This window comes from Ambystoma mexicanum, chromosome 11 (genome assembly GCF_040938575.1).
Source record: "Ambystoma mexicanum isolate Mex_15411 chromosome 11, UKY_AmexF1_1, whole genome shotgun sequence".
NCBI classification, from domain to species: domain Eukaryota; kingdom Metazoa; phylum Chordata; class Amphibia; order Caudata; family Ambystomatidae; genus Ambystoma; species Ambystoma mexicanum.
This window is the reverse complement of record NC_090934.1, coordinates 902,564,719-902,590,448: the sequence shown is the minus strand read 5'-3', so window position 1 is coordinate 902,590,448 and position 25,730 is coordinate 902,564,719. Positions and strand designations below refer to the sequence as shown.

At 46.6% G+C, this 25,730-nt stretch overlaps 1 protein-coding gene across 4 annotated transcripts in view; it reads left to right on the top strand.

Annotated features, from left to right (window-relative positions):
• Window positions 1–25,730, top strand: part of TOLLIP (toll interacting protein) — a 695,464-nt gene that overhangs the window by 152,980 nt on the left and 516,754 nt on the right. Inside the window, exon 1 of one of the 4 annotated variants that reach the window (XM_069623968.1) lies at window positions 20,623–20,733. The exons of the other annotated variants lie outside the window; for them this stretch is intronic. Coding sequence (XP_069480069.1) covers window positions 20,689–20,733 — 45 coding nt within the window. The 5' untranslated portion in view covers window positions 20,623–20,688. Of the gene's footprint in view, window positions 1–20,622; window positions 20,734–25,730 lie in introns of those variants that run through there. 4 annotated transcript variants of the gene reach the window in all.

Genomic DNA, 25,730 nt, shown 5'->3' with positions numbered 1-25,730 from the left:
GAACTTTACGTCTGTTGTATGTGTCTTGTTTCATGATGTCTTCACACAAATGCCAGGCAAGACGATCAAGTCTTTGTTGGTTACACTGGACACAGACTGGGTCAGGCTGAGAGTAAACAAACCTTGGCACGCTGGATTAGTTTTTGTATTTCAGAATGTTATTCTTTGGCTAGGAAATATGTCCCGGAAAATCTAAGGGCACAATCCACCAGATGAGTGGCAACCACTTCGGCTCTGCAATGGGGTGTACCAGTGCTGGATATTTAATGTTGCAACTTGGTCATTCGTACACACTTTTTCAAAGCACTACTGTCTAGACACCTTGTCAGTTCAGGATGCTAGGTTTGGGGCAGCTGTTTTGCACAATATAAACCAGTAAGAAAAATCCACTGATCCCAGCTCCTCCTATGAAACTGCTATGGGAGTTGTGATGAATCGCAGGATTTAGTCACTTCTCCCTAAGGGGGAGCCTTTCCCTATAGCCCATCGCTAATAAAAACCTGCTAGCAGAAAGCATGAAGAACAATGAGATATTTGTTAATGTCATATAGAACCTTTGAGAAAACCTGAAAAGAAATACTTACTTATGTGGTACTGAGAAAAAGAAAACTGGAGCAATACAGAGTAATAGCAGAACAAAGAAGGACTTTGAAGCTCCGCCGGAGAAGTCCCATGGCTGTGTCTTAAATCTGAGCGGAGGAGAACTGGCAGAAAAAGAAGCCCATGAGGTCCAAATTAGCTGTGGGAGTGAAGCAGAAGGAAACGGAGATGCACGGTTTCCAATGTGGGGAGGAAGCTGGTGTGCGAATCCTACTGTGTTGCACTCTAGAATACTTGAAGCAGTAGAGGTCAAAGCACTGGTCCATTGTCCTAGGAGTAACTTGGTAACAAGTGGTAGTGAGACTGAAACCCAGTGGACTTGGGAGTCCGTAAATGATGCCGGGACCATTTACCTGAAGGCACAGCGGAGCGTTCCAAAGGAAGAGGATGCGACGAGCGGAGAAGCCAACCTGACAAGCGCTGACGAAAGGCTCAATCTGGACCGCAGGCCTAGTCAAATTGAGGGGTGGTGCAGATAGAAACCCCCACTCCAGAAGAGGCCGAAACACAGGTCTGTCGACACTGTTTTTTGTTTGTACAATACACAGTGCATTAAAGGAAATATATGCAGGTCTGAGAAGGAACACATGACACATCTGAGTTAGTATAGACTGTTATGTGGTTGCTGATGTATTTTGGCCAGAAGAAAACACTGAAGTAGAGTGTGAATAGTATACATGGCCAGAAGAAAGGCATTTAGGCAATAAGTCTAGACGGACGACTAAGAAAGAAAACATAAGACCTAAGAAAAGTCAATTCATTGTTACAAGTACTGTTACAGTGTAACATCTCTGTTTTGAGCTTTATTTTTATGAGTCACTTTTACTAACCCCATCACTCATTTGTGTAATAAATAGTCCACTGAGAGTGGACTGGCGACTGTTGTTTGCTGCTGTTGAGTTTTTTAAACATTTTACATAATAAAAACATTTATTTTTTGTACATTAAACAATTGAGCACAGAAATGTTCTTGCATGTAGAATGTTTTGAATGGAGTATGATTGAACTAGAGAGATGATGATAGATGTTTGGTTGGAGTCACAATGAAACTCGTGCGTCTTCCACAGGTGCTATTTCTTCTAGATTTTCATCCCGGTAGAGGGAGCCACTAGTCCGGTCTCAATCTTCTTTTTTTTTAATTTTAGGAATTCCACTTAAGACAAAAGAGCAATCTTGCGTCTTTTTACCCTTTTCCTTCTAAAGATGAGGAGTGACTGCACAGATTGGACCCTAAATGGGCTTTCGGGCTTTTATATAACAAGAGCAAATGGCTTCAGAGCGGAGGACCAGCTCTTTGTAGGGTACCGTTGGCCTTGTATTAGAACCAGAAATGGTTTGTTTAGTAATTGCCTTTCTCATTGTAACATAGCTGGCAAATCAACCCTGGAAGGATTAAGCGTGCACTCCACCGGGTGTAGCAACTTCCTCCGCTCTGCAGAGTTAGTCCTTACTGGTGACATTTGCCATGCAGCAACATGGTCATTCCACCACGCATTAGCTACGCATTAGTGCCTGGAAACCTGGGACGGTCAGGATGCCTGATTCAGCAGAACATTGTTACAATATGCATTGAGGACATTTCAAATAAAGTCTTACTCTTACCCTCCTGCAGAACTACAAATGCTGCTATGCGAGTCTATCTAAGATGAGGGATCCGTGGGAGGACACAATCCATTAGAAGAACAAATGACTTTCCTGTGGTAATGTTCTTTCTGATGGATGTTCCTTCCGCAGATTCCTTTTCACCCTCCCACCTACCCTTCCGTCAGAGAGCTACTTTGCAGGCCTCGCCTTCTCGTCCGTCAGGCTCATGACAGTCCCCAGATTTTTTCTTTTTGAGAAGCATACAAAACACAATTCTCCAGCATTGGATCTTTCATGGATTCACATGCTTAGAATATTCCCCGTCGACAGACTGGGAACCCTCGGTACGCTTATAAAGCCGTTTCCCATAGGACACAAAAGTGTCGAAAGTTTTCCTATCTACGTCGTTTTGGAGCCGCACACGCATTCCCGACTAGGACATAGCGGTATAAATGCCCCGCCCCCGCGGCTCCCTTCAGATTTCAACAGTCTCCAAAGTAGTGGGAGCACCTCGTGTAGTCTACTATTTTGTCTAGGTTGTGCTGTTGGAGTTTTCTCCGGATGTCAGGAAAAACGCTGTTCCGCCCGTGCGCTACGTGCGGGTTGAAGGTGTACGAGGGGGACGGACATATGGATTGCATATATTGTCTACACCCTCATCATTTGGTAGACAAGTGCGACATATGTAAGGGCTTCTCCCAGAAGACTCTGAAAGATCGAAGTCGAAGACTAGTGGCATGGTTAAACGATGGAGCGGGGTCATACCCGCCTTCAGAAGTGGGCTCCACGCGCAGCGTGGCCTCAGTGTCAAAATCTTCCGGGGCGCCGCGCCGCTCGACATCGTCGGAACCCCCGGTGAAGAAATTACGACCGGCGAAGAAGGAATCCTCGAGAAGCCATTCTAAGGAGTCTTCGTCGAAGAAAGCCTCGTCATCCTAATCTTCGACGAAGAAAGGCAGAAAAGAAAAATCGAAATCCTGCTCGGGCGATCATCATAGCTCGACCTTGAGTCGAGATGCAGAGAAGCGTAGGTCGAGTTCAGAAAAGGCGGGAACGCCTCAAGGACCTACACGACCACCACCGTCGTTGACGGCAGGGCAGTCGTCGACCACTTCTCTGCCACTGACACAATTGGTCTCAACCGTTCTTGGGCCGCAGACGGTGACGACAACGGGGCCAGCTTTAGCTTCGTTGACGGAGATCCCGCAAGAGGCCTGGCAACCAGAAGTATTCGACCCAGTTTTGCCGGAGACCCTACTGCAGCAAGAGGCCTTGTCGGTGTCCTCAGGAGATGAGGATGTGAGAGTAGCTGGCCCTGCAGACCTCGGGTTACGAGGGATTACCAGGCCTCTCTCCGGGAGCATTCCGGGGTCTACCCCTCTTCTCAATCCCCAGTCACTCTTGTCGCTGGAGGTTTTATCCACGCTGCAAACGTTGCTGAAAACACTGGACGAGAGACTACCTCAAGCAACTCCGGCCAGGTCGGCCATCGACGAACCGGGCCCGTCTCGTCGGCCACCTCAGTCAACCCCCACGGCAGTGCCAGCGGGTGGAGACCTCTCAGCTCCATGCCACGAGGAAGGCGAGCCGATAGATTTGGACTCGAACAGTAGAGCCTTATTGGATGTCTCACTTTCCCCCTACAGGGATCCAACCTGGGAGTCTGAAGCGGAATTAGAAACCCCGAAAAGCCCGACTCAGCCGTCTCCCCCGGACGACATTGGGTCATTTCACTCCATGATGCCAAGGCTTGTACAGAATTCGGGTTGGCCCAGGAAGAGGAGAAAAAGGACTGTTTTCTTTTCGACCATATGGGAAAGAGAAGAAGGTCAGCGTTTTCAGTACCCATCCTGGATCATTTGTGGTAGGAGGGGTTACAGACCATGCGCCACCCTTTCTCGGAACCGGCAATAAAAGGTCGCCTGGAGAAAAAATGTAAGGCCCCAGAAGCTACCCCCAAGTGTCTCTCCTCCCAACCAACCCCTGACTCGGTGGTGTCAGCAGTGGCGGCGAGAAAGGCGAGGGCCCAGCACAAGTGAACAACCTCCCGGGAAAGTGAAGCCAGAAGACAGGATGCCTTTGGCAAAAAAGTGCTGTCGGTAGGTGCTACTATAGTGAAAGGGGCCAATTCTCTGGCCATAATAGGAGCCAGATACGACAGGGAGATGTGGTACCGACTGGCTCCTATGCTGGAGAATCTTCTGGAAGAACATCGTAAGGCGGCGATGTTACTGGTCAGGGAAAGTAAAGAGGCCTCCAATCATGCCATGAACATCGCGATGGACCTCGCGGAATCTGGGTTTAAGCAGGTGAATAACGGTGTGGTTCTCCGAAGGCAAGTATGGCTGAAATGCACCAACTTTAGACCAGAGGTGCAATACAAGGTGCTGGATATGCCTTACGAGGGAGACCTTCTGTTCGGCGAGAAGGTGGACGAGAACTTGAAGGGCATGAAAGAGGACTCGGACACAGCGCGTTCCTTGGGGGCCCTCCAAAGTGGTCGAAGTTTCAGGTCTTTTCGTCCCTTTAGGGGAGCATCGGGAAACTCCAGATTCTTGGCTTCGAGAGACAGATCCTTCAGTAGGCCAGCATACCCCTTCCAGGGATACAGACTGGCTTCTCAAGCGGCAAAATGACGCTGAGACTACCAGGCCCCCAAGAAGAGAACAGGTTACTCGTCGACGAGGGATAAGCAGACCAAAGACCAGCAATGACGGGCATCGGAACGTTCTGGGAGGCAGGGTATCGTGCTACATCAACGAATAAGAGCAAATAACAACGGATCAATGGGTGTTGGACACTGTAAGATACTGACATTCCCTGCAATTCAAAAGCAACCCTCCGCACATTCCACCGGCGTTTGTAGCTCAACCCCATCTGAGCGTGTTGCAGCAGGAAGTAGCACTTATGCTACAAAAAGGTGCTATAGAATTGGTTCCGTCGTCAGAGAGGGGTCAAGGGGTTTATTCCCGATACTTTGTGGTGAAAAAACCAAACGGAAAGTGGCGTCCCATTCTAGACCTGCGTGATCTAAACAAGACGTTGAAAAGCCTAAAATTCAAGATGCTCACGCTCCAGGAAGTGATCCGGTCAGTTCAAGAAGGGGATTTTCTGGCGTCTCTGGACCTGCAGGACGCGTACTTCCACATACCAATGTGTCGGCGACACAAAAAGTTCCTAAGGTTTGTGGTAGGACGGACTCACTACCAGTTAACAGTACTTCCTTTTGGGCTGAAATCCTCTCCCAGAACGTTCACGAAATGTTTGGCCCCGGTGGCGGCCTGGCTGAGAAGGCAAGGCCATCATGTATACCCGTATCTCGACGACTGGTTGGTGAGGAGGTCCTCCCCTATGTCGACTCACACAAGTTTGCAGGCCACCATGTACCTCTTACAACGGCTGGGGTTTGCGGTAAACTTTGAGAAATCCTTGTTAACGCCGTCGAGAAGCTCGATGTTCCTGGGTGCACAATTCGAGACCCAGTCAGGGTTAGTGAAGCCATCCCTTGACAGAATCACCAAACTCAATAGATTGGCAGGTCAGCTGAAAATCAATAGCAGACTATCGGTGAGAAAATATATGCCAATTCTGGGCGCTGTGGCGTCCTGCATTCCTCTGGTGGGCAACTGCCGCCTGTTCAAGAGTTTCTGGCGGACTGGTGGACGCAGGCCCAAGGGCTCTGGTCAGACAAACTGACCGTCGACTACGACGAGCTCCTACTAGCTCTTCAGTGGTGGCAGAGCTTTCAGAATCTATCCAGAGGGGTACCCCTACAGGAGCCGGAGTTTCGGCTAACCATAGTGACGGACGCGTCCCTGACAGGCTGGGGAGCACACATGGGCACTCTACAAATGCAAGGTCGTTGGTCTCGGAGGGAATCTCTCCTGCACATCCACGTTCTGGAACTGAGAGCAGTGCGCTGGGCCCTGAAGTCTTTCCTGCCGTGCATCAGAGGGTCCATAGTGAGAATATTGACAGACAACACGACGGCAATGTTTTACTTGTGGAAGCAAGGGGGCACGCGATCCAGAACCCTTTCCACCGAGGCTCAGAAGGTGTGGTATTGGGCTCTGAAACACGATATATCCATCATAGCTCATCATCTTCCGGGAGTAGGGAACGAGCAAGCGGACTCACTCAGCAGAAAAATGGAACAAATTCACGAATGGGAGATAGACAGCGTTCATTTGTCGAAGGTCTTCGAGAAATGGGGACGGCCTCCGCTGGATCTCTTCACTACGAAGAGGAACAAGAAGTGCGAAATGTATGCCAGCAGGTGGCCACAGGAAGGTTCTCTGGGGGAAGCGTTCTCCTTCCCGTGGACGGACAAGTTCCTCTACGCCTTCCCTCCGTTCCCTCTTATACGGAGAACTCTGCAGTGGATACGCAAGTACAGGTGCCGGGTCATCCTAGTGGCACCGTGTTGGCCGAGGCAGCTGTGGTTTTCCGACCTGCTTCACCTGTCAGTGGATCAACCAATAACGTTCCCGAAGGTTCCCAATATCCTGTCCCGGGACGAAGGAACAGTGTGGCATCACAATCCAGACAGTCTCAATCTCACAGCTTGTCTCCGGACTTTTCGGAATTTGGTGCCTTGAGCATTTCGTCGGACTGTCGGAGAAACCTGCAAGCAGCACGGGCCCCTTCCACCAACAAGTCGTACGAGTGTAAGAGGAGGAGGCAGTCGTCTCCCTTATTTAGTGACAGGTTGGTGAAACACTTCATGAGGGGTTTGTTCCGGACGTTCCCTCCGGTTAAACGTTTTCCACCAACGTGGAGCCTTAATGTGGTGCTAGCAGGGTTAATGAAACCACCCTTTGAACCAATGGCCACATCATCGATGAAGTTCTTGTCATGGAAAGTGGCTTTTCTAATAGCTATAACATCAGCTAGGCGGATCTCGGAGTTGCAAGCGTTGTTCATAGACCTGCCGTACCTAAGGTTTTTTTTTTAAGGACAAAGTGGTTCTGTCAACGAATCCTCGTTTCATTCCAAAAGTTCCTACGGCTTATCATAAACACTCCTCCATTGTCCTGCCCACCTTTTTCGCAACCCCCTCATCGGCTGCGGGAAAAAGTCCTCCATACCTTGGACGTAAAGAAAGCTTTAAAATTTTACCTTCATCTAACTCAGCAACTTAGATCTACGCAACAACTCTTCGTTGCATATGGTCCTTCGGCGAAAGGAAAAGCAATTTCAAAGCAGGGACTGGCCCGATGGGTCTCGTCGACGATTGCCTTCTGTCATTCCAAAGCGGGAAAACCGCTACAAGGGCGTCCGAGAGCTCATTCCACAAGGGCAACTTTGTCGTCAACGGCGTTGTGGGCAGGAATCCCGCTGACAAACATTTGCCAGGCGGCAGCATGGTCAGTGCCTCACACGTTTACCCGCCATTACTGCCTCGAACGGCAGCATGCGGACGAGATACAAATGGGAAGAGCAGTCTTACGCCATCTGTTTCAATAAGGTAAGCCCTTTTTCAAGAAGGGTCTGTACTTATTTTGACATGTATATAGGGATATGTGTGTGTATATATATATATATATATATTGACATGTGCATGTACTGTTGCTTATTTTTAAATTGGCATTTTACGTAAGCGTGGTTCGCTATACATATGCTTAGGAGGGTGCCGGATTGCATTCACACCTCCCCTTTTTCAGGATCACTGCTGTGCATTCTATTCTAAGCATGTGAATCCATGAAAGATCCAATGCTGGAGAAGGGAATAGTTTCTTACCTGTAACTCCATTTCTCCAGCACTGGTATCTTTCATGGATTCACATGCGCCCACCGGCCTCCCCGGAATGCAATCGTCTTGTATAACTAGGTTTCACCCCATTCTGCTTTGGAGGGGTCGAAATCTGAAGGGAGCCGCGGGGGCGGGGCATTTATACTGCTACATCCTAGTGGGGCATGCGTGGGCGGCCCCAAAACGACATATGGAGGACACAAAAGTGTTGAAAGTTTTCCTATGGGAAACGGCTTTATAAGCGTACCCAGGGTTCCCAGTCTGTCGACGGGGAATATTCTAAGCATGTGAATCTGTGAAAGATACCAATGCTGCAGAAATGGAGTTACAGGTAAGAAACTATTCCCTTCCCCAACGCGGCTGAGCATGGGGAAAACATGAGAAAACTGAGGTCACGGGGCATGGTGCGTTCTATTTTTATTGATGTCGATGTCCTGGCAGATGCCATGGAGTGTCGAGGGGCTCTCGACGGCAAAGCCCCACGGCACCCTGAGTGGGGAAAGCATTTCCAAAGTTTTGCTGCTGCTACAGAAAATATCTAAGATTAGGAATCGGTGAAAGGAACATTCAGTCTCTTCTTTTTTTTTTTTTTTTTTTAAATTTGCATTTTAGTTTATTTAAACCTTTAGCATTTTATCCCCTTGGAGAGTTTTTATGGCCACCAGGGGTTCCACCTGTCCAGCAATTGCGGTCTTCTCAGTGGTTCCCAAGTGTTTTTCTTTTAAATGTATCTGCTTTCATTCTCCTTTTTACAAAATAGTCCACCATTCCTCCGCTGAAATTGATGGGACCTCTTCCATACATTTTATGAAGAGCGTCCTTATCACTTTAGTGCCTGACAAGTGGTAAATATATGTTGCATATTTTCAATTGAGCCCTTTTCTTTCCAAAACCTGCATACCAAATTCCTTGCCGGCCCTTGGATCTCACCGAAAGGATCTCTTTAGTGTCAAACGGGTTTAGTCTAATTCGCAGGAATTGTGACCTCTATTGTGGGTCTGGGAATATCCTTGGGTAACTTGGTAGAGTTCCAGCGGCTTTAATTTCCTGTGTTAGGTGCTTGGACATTTTGTATTAAGCTGCATCTACCCAAGTTAGAATCCAGTCTCTTTGTTGCAGCTTCTGTTTGACTTTGTCTGAATTTATCCAAAGTTCCTCCGTTGAAGTACTGCGGTCGTCCAGTAATTGTCTACATACTGTGTTCCAGCCCCTCGCCACCATGCTCGATCCTCTCTCCATCTCGTCCTCAAGTAATCCAGTAGGGTACGGGGCTCGTTTTTTAAGAATTTACGAAAGAAGGCAAGCAATGTCCACTCAGCTCTTGCCTTCAGTGATACCAGGCGCAGCTCCTTTCTGAGGACTTGAATTGGAACATATTTTGGTAGCCCTAGCACTTTTTTCAAAACATGCCCTCTAAACTTGCCCAGTTTCTTGGGGGGAACCACAGTAGAGAGTATGCACCATATGTTAAGTTGCAATGACTTTCAATACATAAAATTCCAATAGAGGGAGCATTGAATAGCAACAAAACTTCTTTTTTAGGATGCACGCTTGGTTTGCCAAAATTTTTACTGTAGATTTCAAGGTGAGGAAGTGATGGGCTTATATGGTGCTCATACAAATTTTCATCCAAAAGTATTTAAAGGTTTCCGCCCTTTCAATCCGTCCAGCGTCCAGGAACCATTAGATGTTTGCCTCTTCTTACCCCCGCCCGCTCCATGACTAAGATTTTCTTTTTATCAATGTTAATTTTCAAGTTGTTTTCCTGGGCATTTTCTGAGAGTCTTTTCAATTGTCTTTGGAGTCCAATTGCGGTGTAGTCTAGAAGGACCAGGTTGTCGGCGTATAGGAGACGGCTCACCTTAGGGGGGGGGGCACCTGGTTTTCCATGAAGGTACCCAAGTCAGATATAGATTAAAGAGGACTGTGGCTAGGGGTCACCCCTGTTTGTCTCATGTTCCCGTTGGAATTTGGTCTGATAGGCATCCTCCTGCATTTAGGGACACTTTCAGTGTAGTATCTGTGTGCAGGGCCGTCAGCTGTTCAGCTAGGTATCCCAGGAATTGCCATTTTGTTAACTTGTCCCACAATCTTTGCCTATTTATACTGTCAAATGCTTTTGCCAGATCCACAAATGCCAAGTAACTTTTACAGTTCATTGTTTGAACGTTGTCTTTCAGTAACAACAGCACGAAGAGTGGAGTTGCGCCAAACCCCCTGACCATGCATGATTGGAAAATGCCATGTTGTCCTGCTTCTTGAGACCAGTCAGCCAGCCTCCTCAATAGGAGCTTGGCATTGATCTTACCCATAACATCCAAGAGGGCGATAGAGCGATAGTTGTTTGGATATTCCCTATTTCCATTCTTGTATATTTGGATCATGTTTGCGGTTTTCTATGATGGTGGGATGTTTTGAGTAACCATTCTGTTTTCCAATATCCTACTCATCGGCGTGGCCCATTTTTCATGGTTTCCTTTCAAGTCCATATTTGTGATACCATCAGGCCCCGGTGCCCCCGAGGCATTACAGCTTTTCATTAAGTCGCTTTAGAGCTTCCTTATCGTTTGGTATATTCCATGTATTTTGTTTCTTGAGTGGCTTTTGTTATTTTCGGTCCAGGGCAGCGTAAAGGTGTTTGAAGTGTTTTTCCCACTCCAACTCTGGTACACCATTTGTTTGTAGTTGTCTTTGGGGCTGGGCCGCACCTTTTTATAAGGCCTCAGTTTTGCGCAGGGGATTTTTTAGTTATTGCTCTCCTGGTTTTTTCTGGATCTTCTTGTGTCATAGAACACTTGTACCATTTTAGCCAGTTTTTGTAGGCATTAGTAACACTCTTGCCTCTTTTTCCCTTGGCTGCGAAGTGCTTAATTTCACATATCTGATGGCTGCTCGTAATTCTCGCTTTTTTTCTCTTATTTGTAGATCGAAAGCATGTCGGTGAATGACTTCACTAGGCGTCCTGGCTTTTTACCTGACCATGAACGCATCAAAAATTGGCGAGTAGTCTGGTATCTGAGATGTCCTTAGAGGTGTGCATCTTGCTGAACTTAGCGAGTAGGTAGTTATCATTTTTTCGACATCCCTTTTTCTAATTTTTAGTCGACAGCCGTTGCTTGATACTTCCACTGCGTGGTTTAGCCTATATGGAATTCTTCCTGTTGCGTCCTTCCATCTCAATTTGAGGAGGTTATGGTCATTCCCTTTGGTCGTTACAATTTGGAAGGAGTCGATAGTCCGATCTCTTGAAGTGAATATGTAATCAATCACTGATGATTGGTCCTCTCTCTTCTATGTAGGTTTACAAGATGTCTTTTTCGTAGTGGCCATTTATTATGTGGAGATGTCTGCTGTCCATGAGTTCCATCCACAAAAGGCCCCTCTGCTCTTGGGCGGAGACCACGTAAGAGCCCTTTCTTATTAATTTCCCTTTAAGTAATTTGGTCTTTGTTAACATGAGAAATTACTTCTATTTGTCTCCATATATCTTAGCACAAAAATAGTTTGGGGTGGGGCGCCAGGTCTGTGACATTTGGGATTGTGATAAACTGGAGAGGTTGAGGAGAGGTGTGGAAGGTGGCGGGTGACTGGTTCACTGCCTGAAGGAGCAGGCATTAGGGAATACAGGTATTCATTTTGCCAGAGGAGGGCTGTGGTACCAGAGCTACGGCCACACGAAAGGGGGACAGCAGGCAATGGAGTGATGCGCACATGAACTGAAGGGCTATGGATGGATGCAGGAGCAAAGCCCAGGGATGTGAAGAAACCATTGCCACTTGTGCAGTGAAGTGTCTCACCAAAAATCTGTCTCTTTGAATACACACTTCCTGGAAGGCGCCCTAGAAAGCACATGCACAATATTGAGACATCTCTTCAGTCTGGTGCTGCACTGTTCCCGTAGTTCTGACATTGCAGTGGTCAACCCACTTAACCCTGGACACAATGGTGTACCGATCACATGCTCCTTGTTCAAATTTTTCATGCATCAAAACCTTGTATGTCTTGTTCGCTGTTCACTTTGTAGGACTGTACAGCTGAGGCTGTGTATTTGCCTAGTGATGAGAAAAAGGCAGTGGATTGTTTAGCTAGCCTGATTGATACTCGTAGAGTTTTTCAGTTTTTGTTATTGTGTTTTTATAATGCACCTATACAAAGTGTTTCAATGTGCAACAGTCTTTGTTTAACTGTGGGAATAGGATATGGTTGCAGAGGTGACCAGTGGGAGGGTTTGCTGCATGTAAGGACAAGGGGAGGAGGGATGTGAGCTGACAAACTGGCTCGAAGGTGGCAGTGGATTTTAGGATGGCTGAACAAAAGGGAATTGGTTCGCATTGGGCTACATGAATTGAGGTCAAAATAGAGTTCGTAATTTTTATGGCAGAATGTTCAGATTGGGCTACATGGGTTCAGGTCAAAAAGGAACAGAGTAATTTTTACGGCAGAATGTTGAGAGGTTTCAGTATGGTACCTTCTTTTTGGTATGAAAAAGGTGATCAATTAGGTATACAGTCAGAGCATTTAGTAATTAACTTGACCAAGAACATGATTGGACAGTCATACTAGTGACCAGAAATGGATTTGGAGATCAATGGGATTACGTGGGTGTTCGATGCTAAGGACTCAGGAGGCACCATTGACACTGGTCGGTCTGTGGTGAGCCCTGGGTCAAATTGGCATTTAGTAGAAGGGGTCCTTTAAGAGGTCCTTTTAGGACACCTTGTTGAGATTCACAATATATCATTATTGTGGTGGATTACCACTCCAAAGGGGTAGAGTGGAAAGCGTAAAGGGAAATTACTGCTTGGGAAGTTATCGGGTTTCATGAGGAATTGTTTATCTGGTAGGGTGTTGTAATTTATGTTATGTTCTAGTGTGGAATTCTAATCTGTAGAATTCCACACTTCTTCGCTCACTTGTTTACTTCTGTATAGGTTCAATATTCCCCTGATCTGGGGGAGTTGGAGAGGAGAAGGTAGAGCCTTGTTGGGCTCAGGTTGGTTACCAATAAGAGTACCCTTACCTCCAGTGTGTTTGGGCCTCTTTGATACACAGGCGACGAGGGTAACCAACCTGTCAACCGACGTTGCCTTTTTCAGCAGCCCAGCAGTTGCTTACCTGCCTTTCTCTTCTACCCTGCTGCCCCACGTCTAGCGACAAGCCCGATTTCCTTCCAGGCAAGGTGCCCCACGTAAGAAGAAGCAGAGTACCAGTGAGGAGGGACTCTTCCCCACCCAACGCTGTCCGTGTTGCACGTGTGACTCCAGTGCCGCCTGAAGCTGGGCAGAGGGACTTCCCCAGGCGCCCTTCGGGAGGAGCCGAGCGCCGTGCGGAAGGGCACTCCCCAGCCAACGCTGTCCACGTTGCGGGAAGGTTTCCAGGACTGCCTCGATCTGGACAGAGGCATTTCCCAGGTGCCTTCGGTGGAGTGGAGCGCCGTAAGCCGGTGCGCTCCTCAGCCAACGCTGTCTGCATTGCGCGAAGATTCGGGCAGAGGGACTTCCCCGAGCGTCCTTCATTTCCTGTGAGCGGAACGTTTTCCGCACACGCCGGCATATGGGAGCCGGCGTGCCTTTAGCCCTGCGCTCCCCAGCCGGGGTCGAGCGCGGTGCCGTTGACTTTAAACTCGTGTTGGACGCAAGGTGAGAGGGGGAGAATCCTAGTGTCGGGGAGCTGGAAGGGAGTGCCAGCAAGTGGTTTGTGCCTCCTCGTTCCCCGTTTCCTTGTGAACGTTTTACTTCTGTGTTGCTTGTGGGAAACAGACATTGGATGTTTGTCTGCCAATCCTCATTGATTAAGTGTGGGGGCGTTCCCCAGAGCAAAGGCCCTCAGGATTAACCCCTTGCAAGCCTGAGAGGGTCTTTCTCATTTGAAAGAAAGGACTATTGTGCACAGAAGTACTCCCTTCGGCAAGAAGTGCTGTGTTATCCCAGGGAGACACAATTGTGAAAGTAACTCTTTGCAGGTAGAAGAGTTGTGCTGCTCAGGAAGGCACGCCTGTGAAAGTGACAGTTTGACAATTGGATATGACAACAGGAAGATGGTACATTCCTAATACTGGGCAGCATATTCCCACACCACCATGCAGCACAGCAATGCACGCCCCCCCCTGCATTTCTACCCAATCCCGGTGAACCGGCAATTGCATGGGATTTGTGGGTGGACACATTCAAAGTATATCTCAGGGCTGCAGGTGGGGTGAAGTTCACGGATGATGAAAAGGAGGCGGCTTCGCTCAATTGTCTGGGAACTGAAGGACTCAGAGTGTTTAGACATCTTCCTGGTCCAAATGTGCATGCTGCTCATGTTGAGGGTGCCGAAGGTGGTGATGGAGGTCAGGAAGTGGTGCTTGCTTATGAGACTGCCCTGGGCAAGCTAGAAGTGCGATTTGGGAAGAGAGCTAACGTAGTGCTCGAGAGATACCATTTCTTCTCGAGGGCGCAGGGCTCCGGGGAAAGCATTGATTCCTATGTTACGGCTCTGCGCGTTTTGATAGCAACATGCACGTTCACAGGCACCATTGATGAATATATCTGTGATCAAGTGATGATGCGGACGAGTGATGAATGTGTCAGGGAAAGGCTGTGGATTGAAAAAGATCCTCCACTGGAGAAGGTTATTGAGATTTCACGTGCAATTGAAGAGTCCAAGCGTAGTGTGAGGGAGATAGCGGACAAGGGAGAGGTGGTGTGTGCTGTAATTCCACGTAGAAGTGAAGATGTCAAAGGAAGAAACAAAGACAGTAAGGGGATGCCCGTGTCGAGGGAGGTCTGCAGAAAATGTGGTTGGTGAGGACATATGGCAGGGGCAAAAGAGTGTCCTGCCTCTAATGTGGAGTGTAGGAGATGCAAAACAAAAGGGCATTACTATTGCATGTGTAAGGGTGCTACACCTAATAGAGAGATTGTGAGGATGGTAGACCCCAACAATGATGAAGAGAAGGTGACGGTAGTAGGGTACATGGGATGTTCGAGCGGTGAGAATGAAAGTATGTGTGAGGGATCGTTGTTGAGTCTGGGGAGCAGTAAGAAGAGGGCCTGGGCCACACTCATGGTCAACGGGACCCCCATAGAGATGATGGTAGACACTGGGTCACTGTATACCATGATATCTCCAGAATTGTATATTTACACATTTCAGAAAGAAGTGTCGAGTTTGTCTCCCTCTGACATAAATCCATGTGCCTATGGATGAGCGCCCATCAAGGTTCTAGGGGGTCACGGTGGAGTTTGCGGGGCAGAAAGCCAAAGGGAAGCTATATGTGGCCCACAAAGGTGATCCTGTGGTAGGATGGGACGAGCAAGCTGCCCTGGAAATTGAGATAAGGCCAGGGAAGGCTGTCCCAGTTTTGAGCATGAGTGATGTGAAGAGCGGGACAGTGCTGGCCGTAGAACTCACGGCAGAAGTTCTCAAAAACAAATTTCCCTCGGTTTTCACTTCCAAGTTGGGCAAGTTAAAGGGTTTCGCGCACAAGATAGTTCTTAAGAGGGGTGCGGTGCCCAGCGTCCATAAGGTCAGAAGGGTTCCCATAATGGCCCGTGAAGGCTTAAGGAGTGAACATGCCAAACTCAAGGAGGCAGGGGTGATCGAAAAGGTGGAGAGTTCGGAATGGTTGGCTCCTGTGGTTTTGGCACGCAAGGCTGATGGTAACATGAGGATGTGCGTAGGTCTCAGGGACCTGAACTCTTGCATATGGGTAGACCGACACCCCCTACCCAATATCAATGAGATGCTCTCCTTGGTAGATGGTGCTTCTTGTTTCTCCACATTTGATCTCTCCTCCGCCTATCATCAGATAGACCTGCATATTGAATCCTGCCCACTTACATCATTTGTGACCCCATTTGGTGCGTTTTGTTTTTATAGGATGCCCTTTGGTTTGGCTTCCGCGTCGGCGGTATTTCAGAGGGTAATGCAGAACCTCTTTGCTGGCATTCGAGGGGTGGAATGTTTCCAAGATGACATTCTGGTCTGGGGGAAGTCTCGTGCTGAGCATTATTGCAGGGTTTTGGAAGTGATGGCTGTATTGAGAGCTAGTGGTCTGACTGTTAAGCTCATCAAATGTAAAGTTGGCGTTCCCAGTGTGACTTATCTTGGTCATACCCTTGATGTCAAGGGTATTCATCCTAAGGGGGAGTTGGTGAAGGCATTGAGTGGTGCGTCCTCTCCGGCAAGCAAGGAACAGTTAAGGTCATTCATGGGCCTTGCTGAATACTACAGTAGGTTTATCTCTTCTTATGCGGATAAAACAGTCAGCATGAGGTTGCTGCTTAGAAAAGGAGTGCACTTTGTCTGGTCCGATAAGTGCCAAACAGAATTTTTCAGGCTGAAGGAAGAGATGGAACAAGCCCCGTCCTTGAGTTCCTTTTCTCCATCCAGGAAAACCATACTTACAGTTGACGCCAGCGAGTATGGCATAGGTGCTGTGTTGGAGCAGAGGGTTGAGGGTGAGTTTCGGCCTATTGCCTTTGCATCCAGAGTGCTCAGAGATGCGGAGACTAAATATGCCATCGTTGAAAGAGAGGCCCTCGCTGCTGTGTGGGCTTCGAGATACTTCAGGACCTTTTTGTGGGGTGTAGAGTACACGCTTCGCACTGACCATAAACCGTTGGTGCATGTTCTGACAATGAACAGGTTATCTCATACCTCCTCAAGGATATTGAGATGGATGGCGGACATGGAGGAATTCAATTTCATGGTTGAGTATGTCCCGGGCGTGAAGAATGAAGTCGCGGATTGTTTGTGGCGTTTTTCGTGTGCCGGTGGCATTGATGAGGTTCACGAAGAGGTGGGGGATGATTGTACGTTGGTTGCCTGGGTGGTTCCCGCTGTTTGTGAACAAGTGTGGAGCGCGGAATGCATGCGTGATCCCACGTTGATTGATATCAAGGCGGCGCTCAAGAGTGGTGTTGTGAGCAGAGAGTTGCCTAAGCTTTATGGTCTTATTTGGCAGGAGTTATCTGAGGGCCCATGTGGTGTGGCTAGAGGTTTGAGACTGGTTCCCCCTGAGTCGCTTAAAGGGAAGCTTGTAGAGTTGGCCCATGAGGGGCATCTGGGCAGGTCCATGAACAAAAGGAGGCTGAGAGGGGTATATTGGTGGCCCAGAATGGATGCAGATGTGGAGGATGTAGTGAAGGATTGTGTGGCGTGCTCGGTCAGTGACAAGAGCAAAGTTCCTTCTCCTCAGCCAGTTTATCCAGTGGAAATACCTTGAGAGGTGTGGTCCAAGGTGGCTATCGATATAATGGGTCCCATAGATTCTCTAGGGGGAGGTTTGAGATTTATAGTGGTAATGGTGGATTATACTTCTAGGTGGGTCGAGGCCTCTGCTTTGTCTACATGGACTGCCGAAAAGATTGTGGAGTTTCTCTCTGCAGTGTTTGACAGGGAGGGAGTACCGGCAGGTATAGTGACCGATAATGGGTCTCAGTTTATGTCAGACTGTATGCAGAAATTTCTCAACAACTTGGGTATACGCCACCATAAAGTTGTGTTGTATAATCCAGAGGCAAACGGTCTTGTGGAACGCATGAATCATTTTGTGAAGGGGGCTATACAATTGGCTCTTGCCAATGGACTTCTGTGGGGAAGTGTTGTTTCTGAAGCTTTCAAGGCTTACAGGCTGACCCCTTCAGCAATCACTGGACATTCCCCATTTGAGTTGATGCGGGGCAAAAAACCTGGCTCCAAACTGAGAGTCCCTGTTCTGGGTGGTGGGGTTCAGTCGCAAGTTGATATGCAGGAGGTGTTGAATCGTGTGCGAAATAAACAAGACTGTTTCCTGCAAGAGCAACTTTCCCGTAGGAAGCCCTTGTCGTTGAAGGTTGGTGATTGGGTGCAGATCAAGAACCCTAGGTTTGTGGCCAAGTGGCACAGTAAGTACATGCAACCACGAGTGGTCACCAAGTGTGGTCGAGGTTATGTGAAACTCGAGGACGGACCTAGGTGGAGCCTCAGGTGGGTAGTTGTGGTAGATAAGGACAAAGTGTCTCAAGGTGGTAGTGAACCTCTGGCAGCCAGATGTGATGGAGATGGGTCCGGGGTTGTGTTTGATCTTCCGTCAGAACTTGCAGCCTATGGATGGTGATGTGCCATTGATCGACCATGGGAAAGGAGTGCGTCCCATTCCGGTTTCTGTTCCCATTCATGATATCGCCAGTGGTGAGGGTGTTGAGTGTGATAATGGGCTGGCACCACGGTAGCTGCGGACTCCGTCGAGTGCAACAGTCATCCGGTCAGGGAGAGGAAACCTCCTCCAGGTACAATGATTATGTCTTGGGAGCTGTAATTCAGTAGCTCCCTGTTTCCCTGTTTTGCCTCTCTATTATCTCCTTCCCTGCACATGGTGTGTACGTATTAGCATGCTTGTGTGTGCATGTGCGTGTGTGTGGATGTCTGTGCGTGCGTTGGTTGGAGTAAAGGGGGGAGAAGTGTTGTAATTTATGTTATGTTCTAGCTACTACGTAGAATTCCACACTTGCTTTCGCTCACTTGTTTACTTCTGTACAGGTTCCATATTCCATGTGGAGTCAGTTGATCTGGGGGAGTTGGAGAGGCGAAGGTAGAGCCTTGCTGGGCTCCGGTTGGTTACCAATAAAAGAGTACCCTTACTTCCAGTGTGTTTGGGCCTCTTTGCTACATAGGGATTTCCATAGGAAGTTATCTGACAATGGGATTGGTGGCAGATGAAATTAAGTGAGGTTATTTTTGGAGAAATTTTACTTTGAACATGGCCAGATGGTGGTATGTTATTCTAGGTCCCGAAATCTGGTGAAGTGCGGGAATAATGTGCTAATAATATGGCATACGAGACCTGGATGCCCTTGAGTGGGGTTCTAAAACAACGTGTCTATGGTAAATGGGCCCCTGGATACCACACTTGGGGTGTCGCCTTTCATTTCCCTGAAGAGTAGGCTGCTAGGAACATAGCTACAACTGAGTTGATTGGTAGAAGTATATGTGTGGAAAGATGCAAGAACGTGGAGCGGGTGAATGGCAGATAAATCTGATCTAAAAACTGGCCTTATGAGAGCACTCGTTTTTAAGCATAAATGTAAGTTGGTGCGAAGATGACGGCCGCAGCAGCGTTCAATGTTGTCCTGAAGCCTCGATAATGGCACTTGTTTTATTTATAAGCAATAGGTCTTCCTGGCACCTCGTCGCTGACGTGGCCCATGCTTGCAACTTTTACTTCATATGCAAAAAAAGTGCTTCACTATTGGTATACTAATTGAATTTGTTTTGATTGCCTGGAGACAATCCAATTATTACTTAACTGTCTTCATGTTTTGTGACATGGTATAGTGTTCAGTTATTCCGAAAAATGTATTAATAGAATAATCACAAATTCGTTTGAATGCGTTTAATGTAACACTTCTCACATATTTCATGACTTGATGCTCATAACCAGATATTCTGGATATAACATGTACATGAAAACACATAACAGTTCAAAGAATAAATACAGAAATTAAGAAAAAAAATGGCATATTGGTAAATCCATCATCTGTTTACCAATTATCTCCCCTCCCCCAAAAATGGTGTATTGACAAGTCTGTCATCTGTCCAAGTACCAACATGTGGTGGATGTGGCGATCATGCAGTTCCATTTGAACTCTGAGTTTAGTTTCCAGGAAGATCAATTTTTACGGATGCCCACCCCTTCCTTGTCTTTATCCGGGTATTCGTTGGACAATTGTTATTCCAAATTATTCTGAAAACAAGGTCTGTAAAATGAATGAAATACGATGTCGAACTGTTGTGTGCCACACTAATTACTACATTCCTCAAAACTTATTAAGCCTTTCTGAAAGTAATAGTCATGTCACTAAACTAAAGGTGACTTAACTCCTTGTTGCCCTGAGAACAAAACATTGTTCTGTATGACTGCCTTGTGAGCATTGTGCTTCAATGAAATGAAATGAAAAGCAGATCGAAAATGAAATGTTACTACCAGTGAATTGCTTAGGGGTGTGGGTGCAATGTGTGACTCTTAGCCTCACATGTCCTTTAAATTCGTTTGGTTTGTCCAATCGAATGCCTCTCAAACTGTAAATACATAGAATGGCTGACCTATGAACATTATCCGAACAACACTGCCTTTAAATGCACTTCTCGTGTCGTGGGCGTCTGCCAACAGCTCACAGTAGTTGGTGCCCGTCATTTTTGATTGGTCTAGTGCTGTCAAGCACAACCTGGTTTATCGAGTCCTGATTGTCTATACTGCAGGAGGAACAGTACGTTAATAATTTGTTGGTGGGAGAACTGTTGTCTTAACGGGTGCGAAGAGCACTGATTATTGTTAACAGCATAGCACAGTACATAGAATGGACATTATTTTGTAAAACCACCTGGTGCTAATTACTTGGGTCTGTTCTTGTTTGAGCTATGTGACGCACCCCTGTTTTAAGAAGTACTCTTTATGTCTTAAGCTCCTCTTATTCATATTTCAATGTGTGTTTTGACTAGGCAGGGCAGAATGAGTAAGGTTACGACTGCTCGTTTTTCCCTTGATATGTGACGCCCCTAAAAAACTGGAAAAACTGCTCCCTTCTGCTGAGAATGTTGATTACACCGAGCTGAAACCCTGTCTTTGGGAGCAGAGGCTTTCTTTGGCCCCTCCTCGTACACACCTAGAATTCCATTGACGTCACAGACTAGCGATTTGGCCATTGGCTGATTCTTTTTTGTTGCACTTCTAAAGTGTGAACTCTCAGACTCTTGATCGGGCATTTACCTCGACGCCTGCAACATCAATGTGGTTTGGAACGCCACTCCCTATCCTCCCACCAGAGAGAACAGTAAGGTTTTCTTACTTCCCGAGAAACTATTGCTTGCATGGGCTGAAATACTTTTTGTCTTTAATATTGTGTGTTGTTGGAGGCTGCAGTTTCGTAGCACATCGATGTTCATTTTTGTTAAGTAATGGAGAAGTTGAGGTTACCTAGTCTGTGTGAATAGATCAGTTCAAGGAATGGCATTGAGAGATGAGATGTCAGCTTTTTAACACTGGCTGGAGGCACCACACGCCAAGACTACGGTAAATGAAAGGAAACATTCTCTCTCAGAAGTGGAACAAGACTAACAAAGCAGGTATGCCAATTGACCCAAAGAACACCATAGCTGCGATTATTAATAGAGGCTGACGAAGAAAGACTTTGATAGCGTTTGTTGTCTTAGTCGGCCCACAGTTTTGGCAAACTTGAGCAGCAGCCACCCTCCTAGTACTTAAAAGGGTTGACTCCAGAAAGTAGACACAGTTAAAATTTGTATAGTAACTGAGCTGAATGATTCCTGTCAAGGACGCGACTCTCAACTCTCGCACCTCAAAGGTGGTACATTTTAAAAATGGTCCAGAATTTAAATGGGAATTGGAACAGAACACACCTCTCCCCTTTAAAGATTCTTGTACTGTACAAAGTGATGTAGTAGAATACTGCACGTTGTTGTTGTTTGCCGTTATAATGGCGGTGGCTGGATTACGGGCAATGCCAGAATGCACACGGTGGGATTTACAACTCTGTTTAATTTTTGTTTTTCCACCTCACATCTAATTTTTAGTGACAGGTAACAGTTTGTGATGCTCATATTTTCCTTTGCCACTTTTTACCACACTTGTCATATTTGAACGGTGGGTACCTTAATGTGATTTATGTTCTCATAGTTGGAATAATGAGTTATGGTTGTTTTGCGATAATATAGACCTGATTTCTTTAGGAAATAACTGGAAAACTTGTTTTTTGTCTGTGCTGTAACCCTAACATAACATCTGTCTGATAACACTCTTTACACAGAATTATGTTTTTAATGGCGGTGCGAATCATACCTACAGTAACCACTAGCAGGGCAGAGTCTAGCCAACTTGGTGCCCAGGGCGAAACACTACAATGGGCCCCCCAACCCCGACTGGCGCACATAACTCCCAAACTACACCTGTGTTGTGCGACAAAACCCCTCGATATCAATAAATGATTGCTATATAATGAAGCTGATTTCATTACATTGTAATTCAAGTACTTTACAGAAGAAATTTAATGTGAAAACACAGCTGTTGCTGCTCAATTAAATGTTTTTTCTGTCATCTGCTCTCAGGGAAGTCCTTGCCTGAATGCAGTTTCAAATTGTTCGTACTGGCACAATGCGCTGTGACCAGCCTTCTGGGGTCTGAGGGCCCACTGGCCCTGTGTTGCAGGTGTTCTGTTTGTACCACCTCACAAGGGGCAATACTAGATTAACCATATGAAATATTTTCTGATCGAAGGTTATATCAAGATGGTACACTCTTATTGCACTCTTTCAAAATACCTTTATGACCGTGTGAAAGGGGACAAATGGCACCAATGAGGGTTCCTGTATGCATTGCATTAAATCACAGAACATTTCAGGAATATAACCGTGATCTGAGATCTCTGTTTATAAACAAGTAAAAAAGGATTGTATGTGTGAATCTATACATTCATAACAGACATATTTCTTGGTGCTCGCATCACGGTTCACAACACTCACCCTAACATTAAAATATTTGTAACCATGAACCATACATACTTAGATGAAGGAGGGTTGGGTCTCAGTGCGAGCATGCCCAACCCCCAATGCACAAACTTTAGGGAATTATATCTTTAGACTTACAAGAGACACCCAATAAACGATGCACAGAAAGGATTACACCTCTTAAAAACTTTAACGTAACCAGTAAAAGCTGATGAAACATTTTTAACAAAACCAGCTTCTAATGCATGATAAAGGGTCCACAGCTGGCTTTAGCATCTCTTATTGGTGCTGGCCTGCAGCTATTGAAAATCATGGTGTGGTAATTTAGAAAGCGTGTTTGGCCAAGTGGATGTACATTTTGAAGCAACTTGTTTGATTGCTGTATATGTTTAAGTGCGGGCACAGTATGGCATACTCATCAGAGCCACATACACAAAACGTTCCAGGCATATGTGCTGTTACATATGGGAGCGTTACATAGATGCCATTAACCAACAGGGTGGTGACTTATGCAGCACACAATGCACACATCACTGCATTGATTTGCCATGGACTACTGTCCGCACGGCGACTGCACCCTGCTTTCCTAATTAAGGTGTCAAGTCACATTGAGGTCCCATCTGGTGTGCGCGCTAGGCAGTGGTTGGCTTATTTAAAACAAATTAAGACCTTTGATGCTGAGCGGATGCATTTAGTCCATGTTCCAAAGTCGCCACTACAATACTTAAGCAAGGAAATGCCAGTAAACCTTCCCAGTTATGCGTCATATGTAGCTTAAAAGTAATATACAAAAAAAAGTGTTGGTGTGTCGGATAAACAGACATGAAAATAAAGAAAACTTTTTTTTTTTCTTTATTGCACGTTCATTCTCTTTGCAGAATGAAAGGGTTTGGTCAGCTATCATACTTGTTCTGGCCTTCTGAATAAAAATGCCCCAGGTTCAGTTCTTAACACTGAAATGTTAAGCGCATACTGTGTAAAAACAATGGCTTCAAAGGCTGTCAAAGAATGAGGGGCTTAGGGTGTGTGACTTCAGAGCATCTTGCACTCTACGTTCGAAATATGCAATAATTTGTTTGCATATTCCGAAGTCATCGCAGTCATCTGCCAGTCAACAGAGCAGCCAGCTCGGTGGGCCCCTTCCTGCGCCCTCCTCCTGAGCTATTTACCTCTGTGCCCCAGGCTGTCGCCCGCCCCGCCTGGGCCAAGAAACTGTCCTGCCCACTGGCCATGGCCTGCACCTCAGATCCATCCTACCTGGGGCCGTGCCTAGTACCCTCTCTGCCTTCAACCCTGATGCGGCCTCTAGAAGCTTCCTGGTGTGGCTGGCTACTATTATTGATATTGGCAATACCTAAGGTCATGACCTTTAGATGTTTTGACAGGCCCTGTTTCATGGGAAAGTTTCCATTGGGCATGGCAGTGGATTCTTTGCCATCGTTCTAGGTTTGCAGGTCACTAGTAGACCACGGTGGTGGCCGCAGGCTAAGAGGTAGATGGGCAGGCATCAAGCTGGGTCATAAGCTATGCTCTCGGATTCACCAGTAGTACGAGGGATGATCCCCTAACCCAAAGCATAGTCTAAGGCCATGTTCCAGTCACCCTGATTAACCATGATGGGTGTGTGGGTGACCCAGAGACCCAGTCTCTCACCTTGTGTTACCATTGGATTGCAAGAAATATAAAATATGTCTTGTTAGTTTATAGTTAAATGTGATTCCATTGATTTACTTACTTGGGAACAGGGAAAGAAATGGTCTGGAGAAAGACAGAGCTACGCTCTGGCAAAGCGTGTCTTGCCAGAGCTCTCTCGAAGCCCAGGGGCTACCCCAGGAAACTCCCAAATGGGGTCCCAGGCCAAGCTCTACGGGAGACTGCAGAAACGGCAAAGCCTCACACACTGTTTAGCAGCTGTCCAAATTGGTATGTCTTGCAATTTACAGACTTTTTTTGTTGGGTGAATATTGATCAATGAAAAGAGCACAGTCCATTACTTATATGTAAAACCTCCCTTATATTTTGTCAGGTACTTTATCATGTGATTTAGTTCTTTAAACGCCAGATTTGTTGAGTGTACTAGTTTAGCCATTGAATAACGGCTTTGCGGAAAGTGTTTTGTTGGTTTTAATACTGAAGATGGAATAGGAGAGGATGAAGTCTCATCTGCCGTCTAAATTGTAAAAAACAGCCAATTAGGACTTATGTCCCCGCCTTCCACAATTGACTTATGTGATCTTGAGCAAATCACTTCATCACTGTGCCTTACTTTCTTTTTTTAAAGCCTTCATTTTTCAAAAGGAACACATCAACTGAATAACAACAATCGGGGGGTAAACCATGAACCAATGCCACTTCACATATACCAAGTTTTTCAAATCACAAAACTTTAACCATACAATTAGTTAAGAGATGTCCTCATCTTCTCTATGCTTTGTTTTTCTTAGCTGTCTGTAAGAACAATCTCAATCATATGGGTTTATAATATATAGTGTTTCTCCATAAATGTTAGCCTTTATAACATGCATACTGGTGGGTAGGCCGTATGCCAAGTGAGGTTCTCAAGTTATGGGGTTTAGGGGAGTAGACAGACAGGATGGCAGGTATGGCTTTTGTTTTGTGCGGTGGGGAAGCAGAAGCCAGGTATGGGTCTTTTGCCATTGGCTCTTGGGCACCTTGACTAGACTCTACTAATGAATTTGCTAGCTCTGTTATATTATCCTGATGAAATCATTTTTACTATGTTTGGTATGTGGGGGATGTTCCCTAGGGTCAGTGTCTCTTAAAAAAAAGGACAAACATACCTGAACATTACGCTGCATAATAGGAAGGTAATCTATGCTTGGGTATGTTTCTGCACTCAGCTGATGCAATTTATCAGTGTTGGGTTACTCTCTGCTGTCCAAATGGCAAAGTGCACCCACTTCAACAACAGCTATCGTTTCAACAAACAGAATGAGCATGGCTCTATGCAGTTTGAGAAACCTGTGGGTATTCTCCCAGGTAGAGCCCAGGAATCCCTTTTCCAGGTGGCCAGGACACGGCCATTGCTGTTGAATTCAGTTCCTGGGGATGGACCAGTGGAAAGGATCACCTGGGTGAGGGAGACCGGGATATCCAAGGTGAGGCGCGGTACTGTAGGGAGGAGGGAAAAGAGGACGAGATCCCTGAGGCCTTCGTAGGTTACAATACATCTCCCTCCCCACTCCCATTAAATCTCTCCTACCCAGATCCAATAAAACCCTCCGTGCAAAACCCATCCTCTAAGATCTCTAACCCGCTTCCATGCTCTCCAAACAACCCCCAGCAT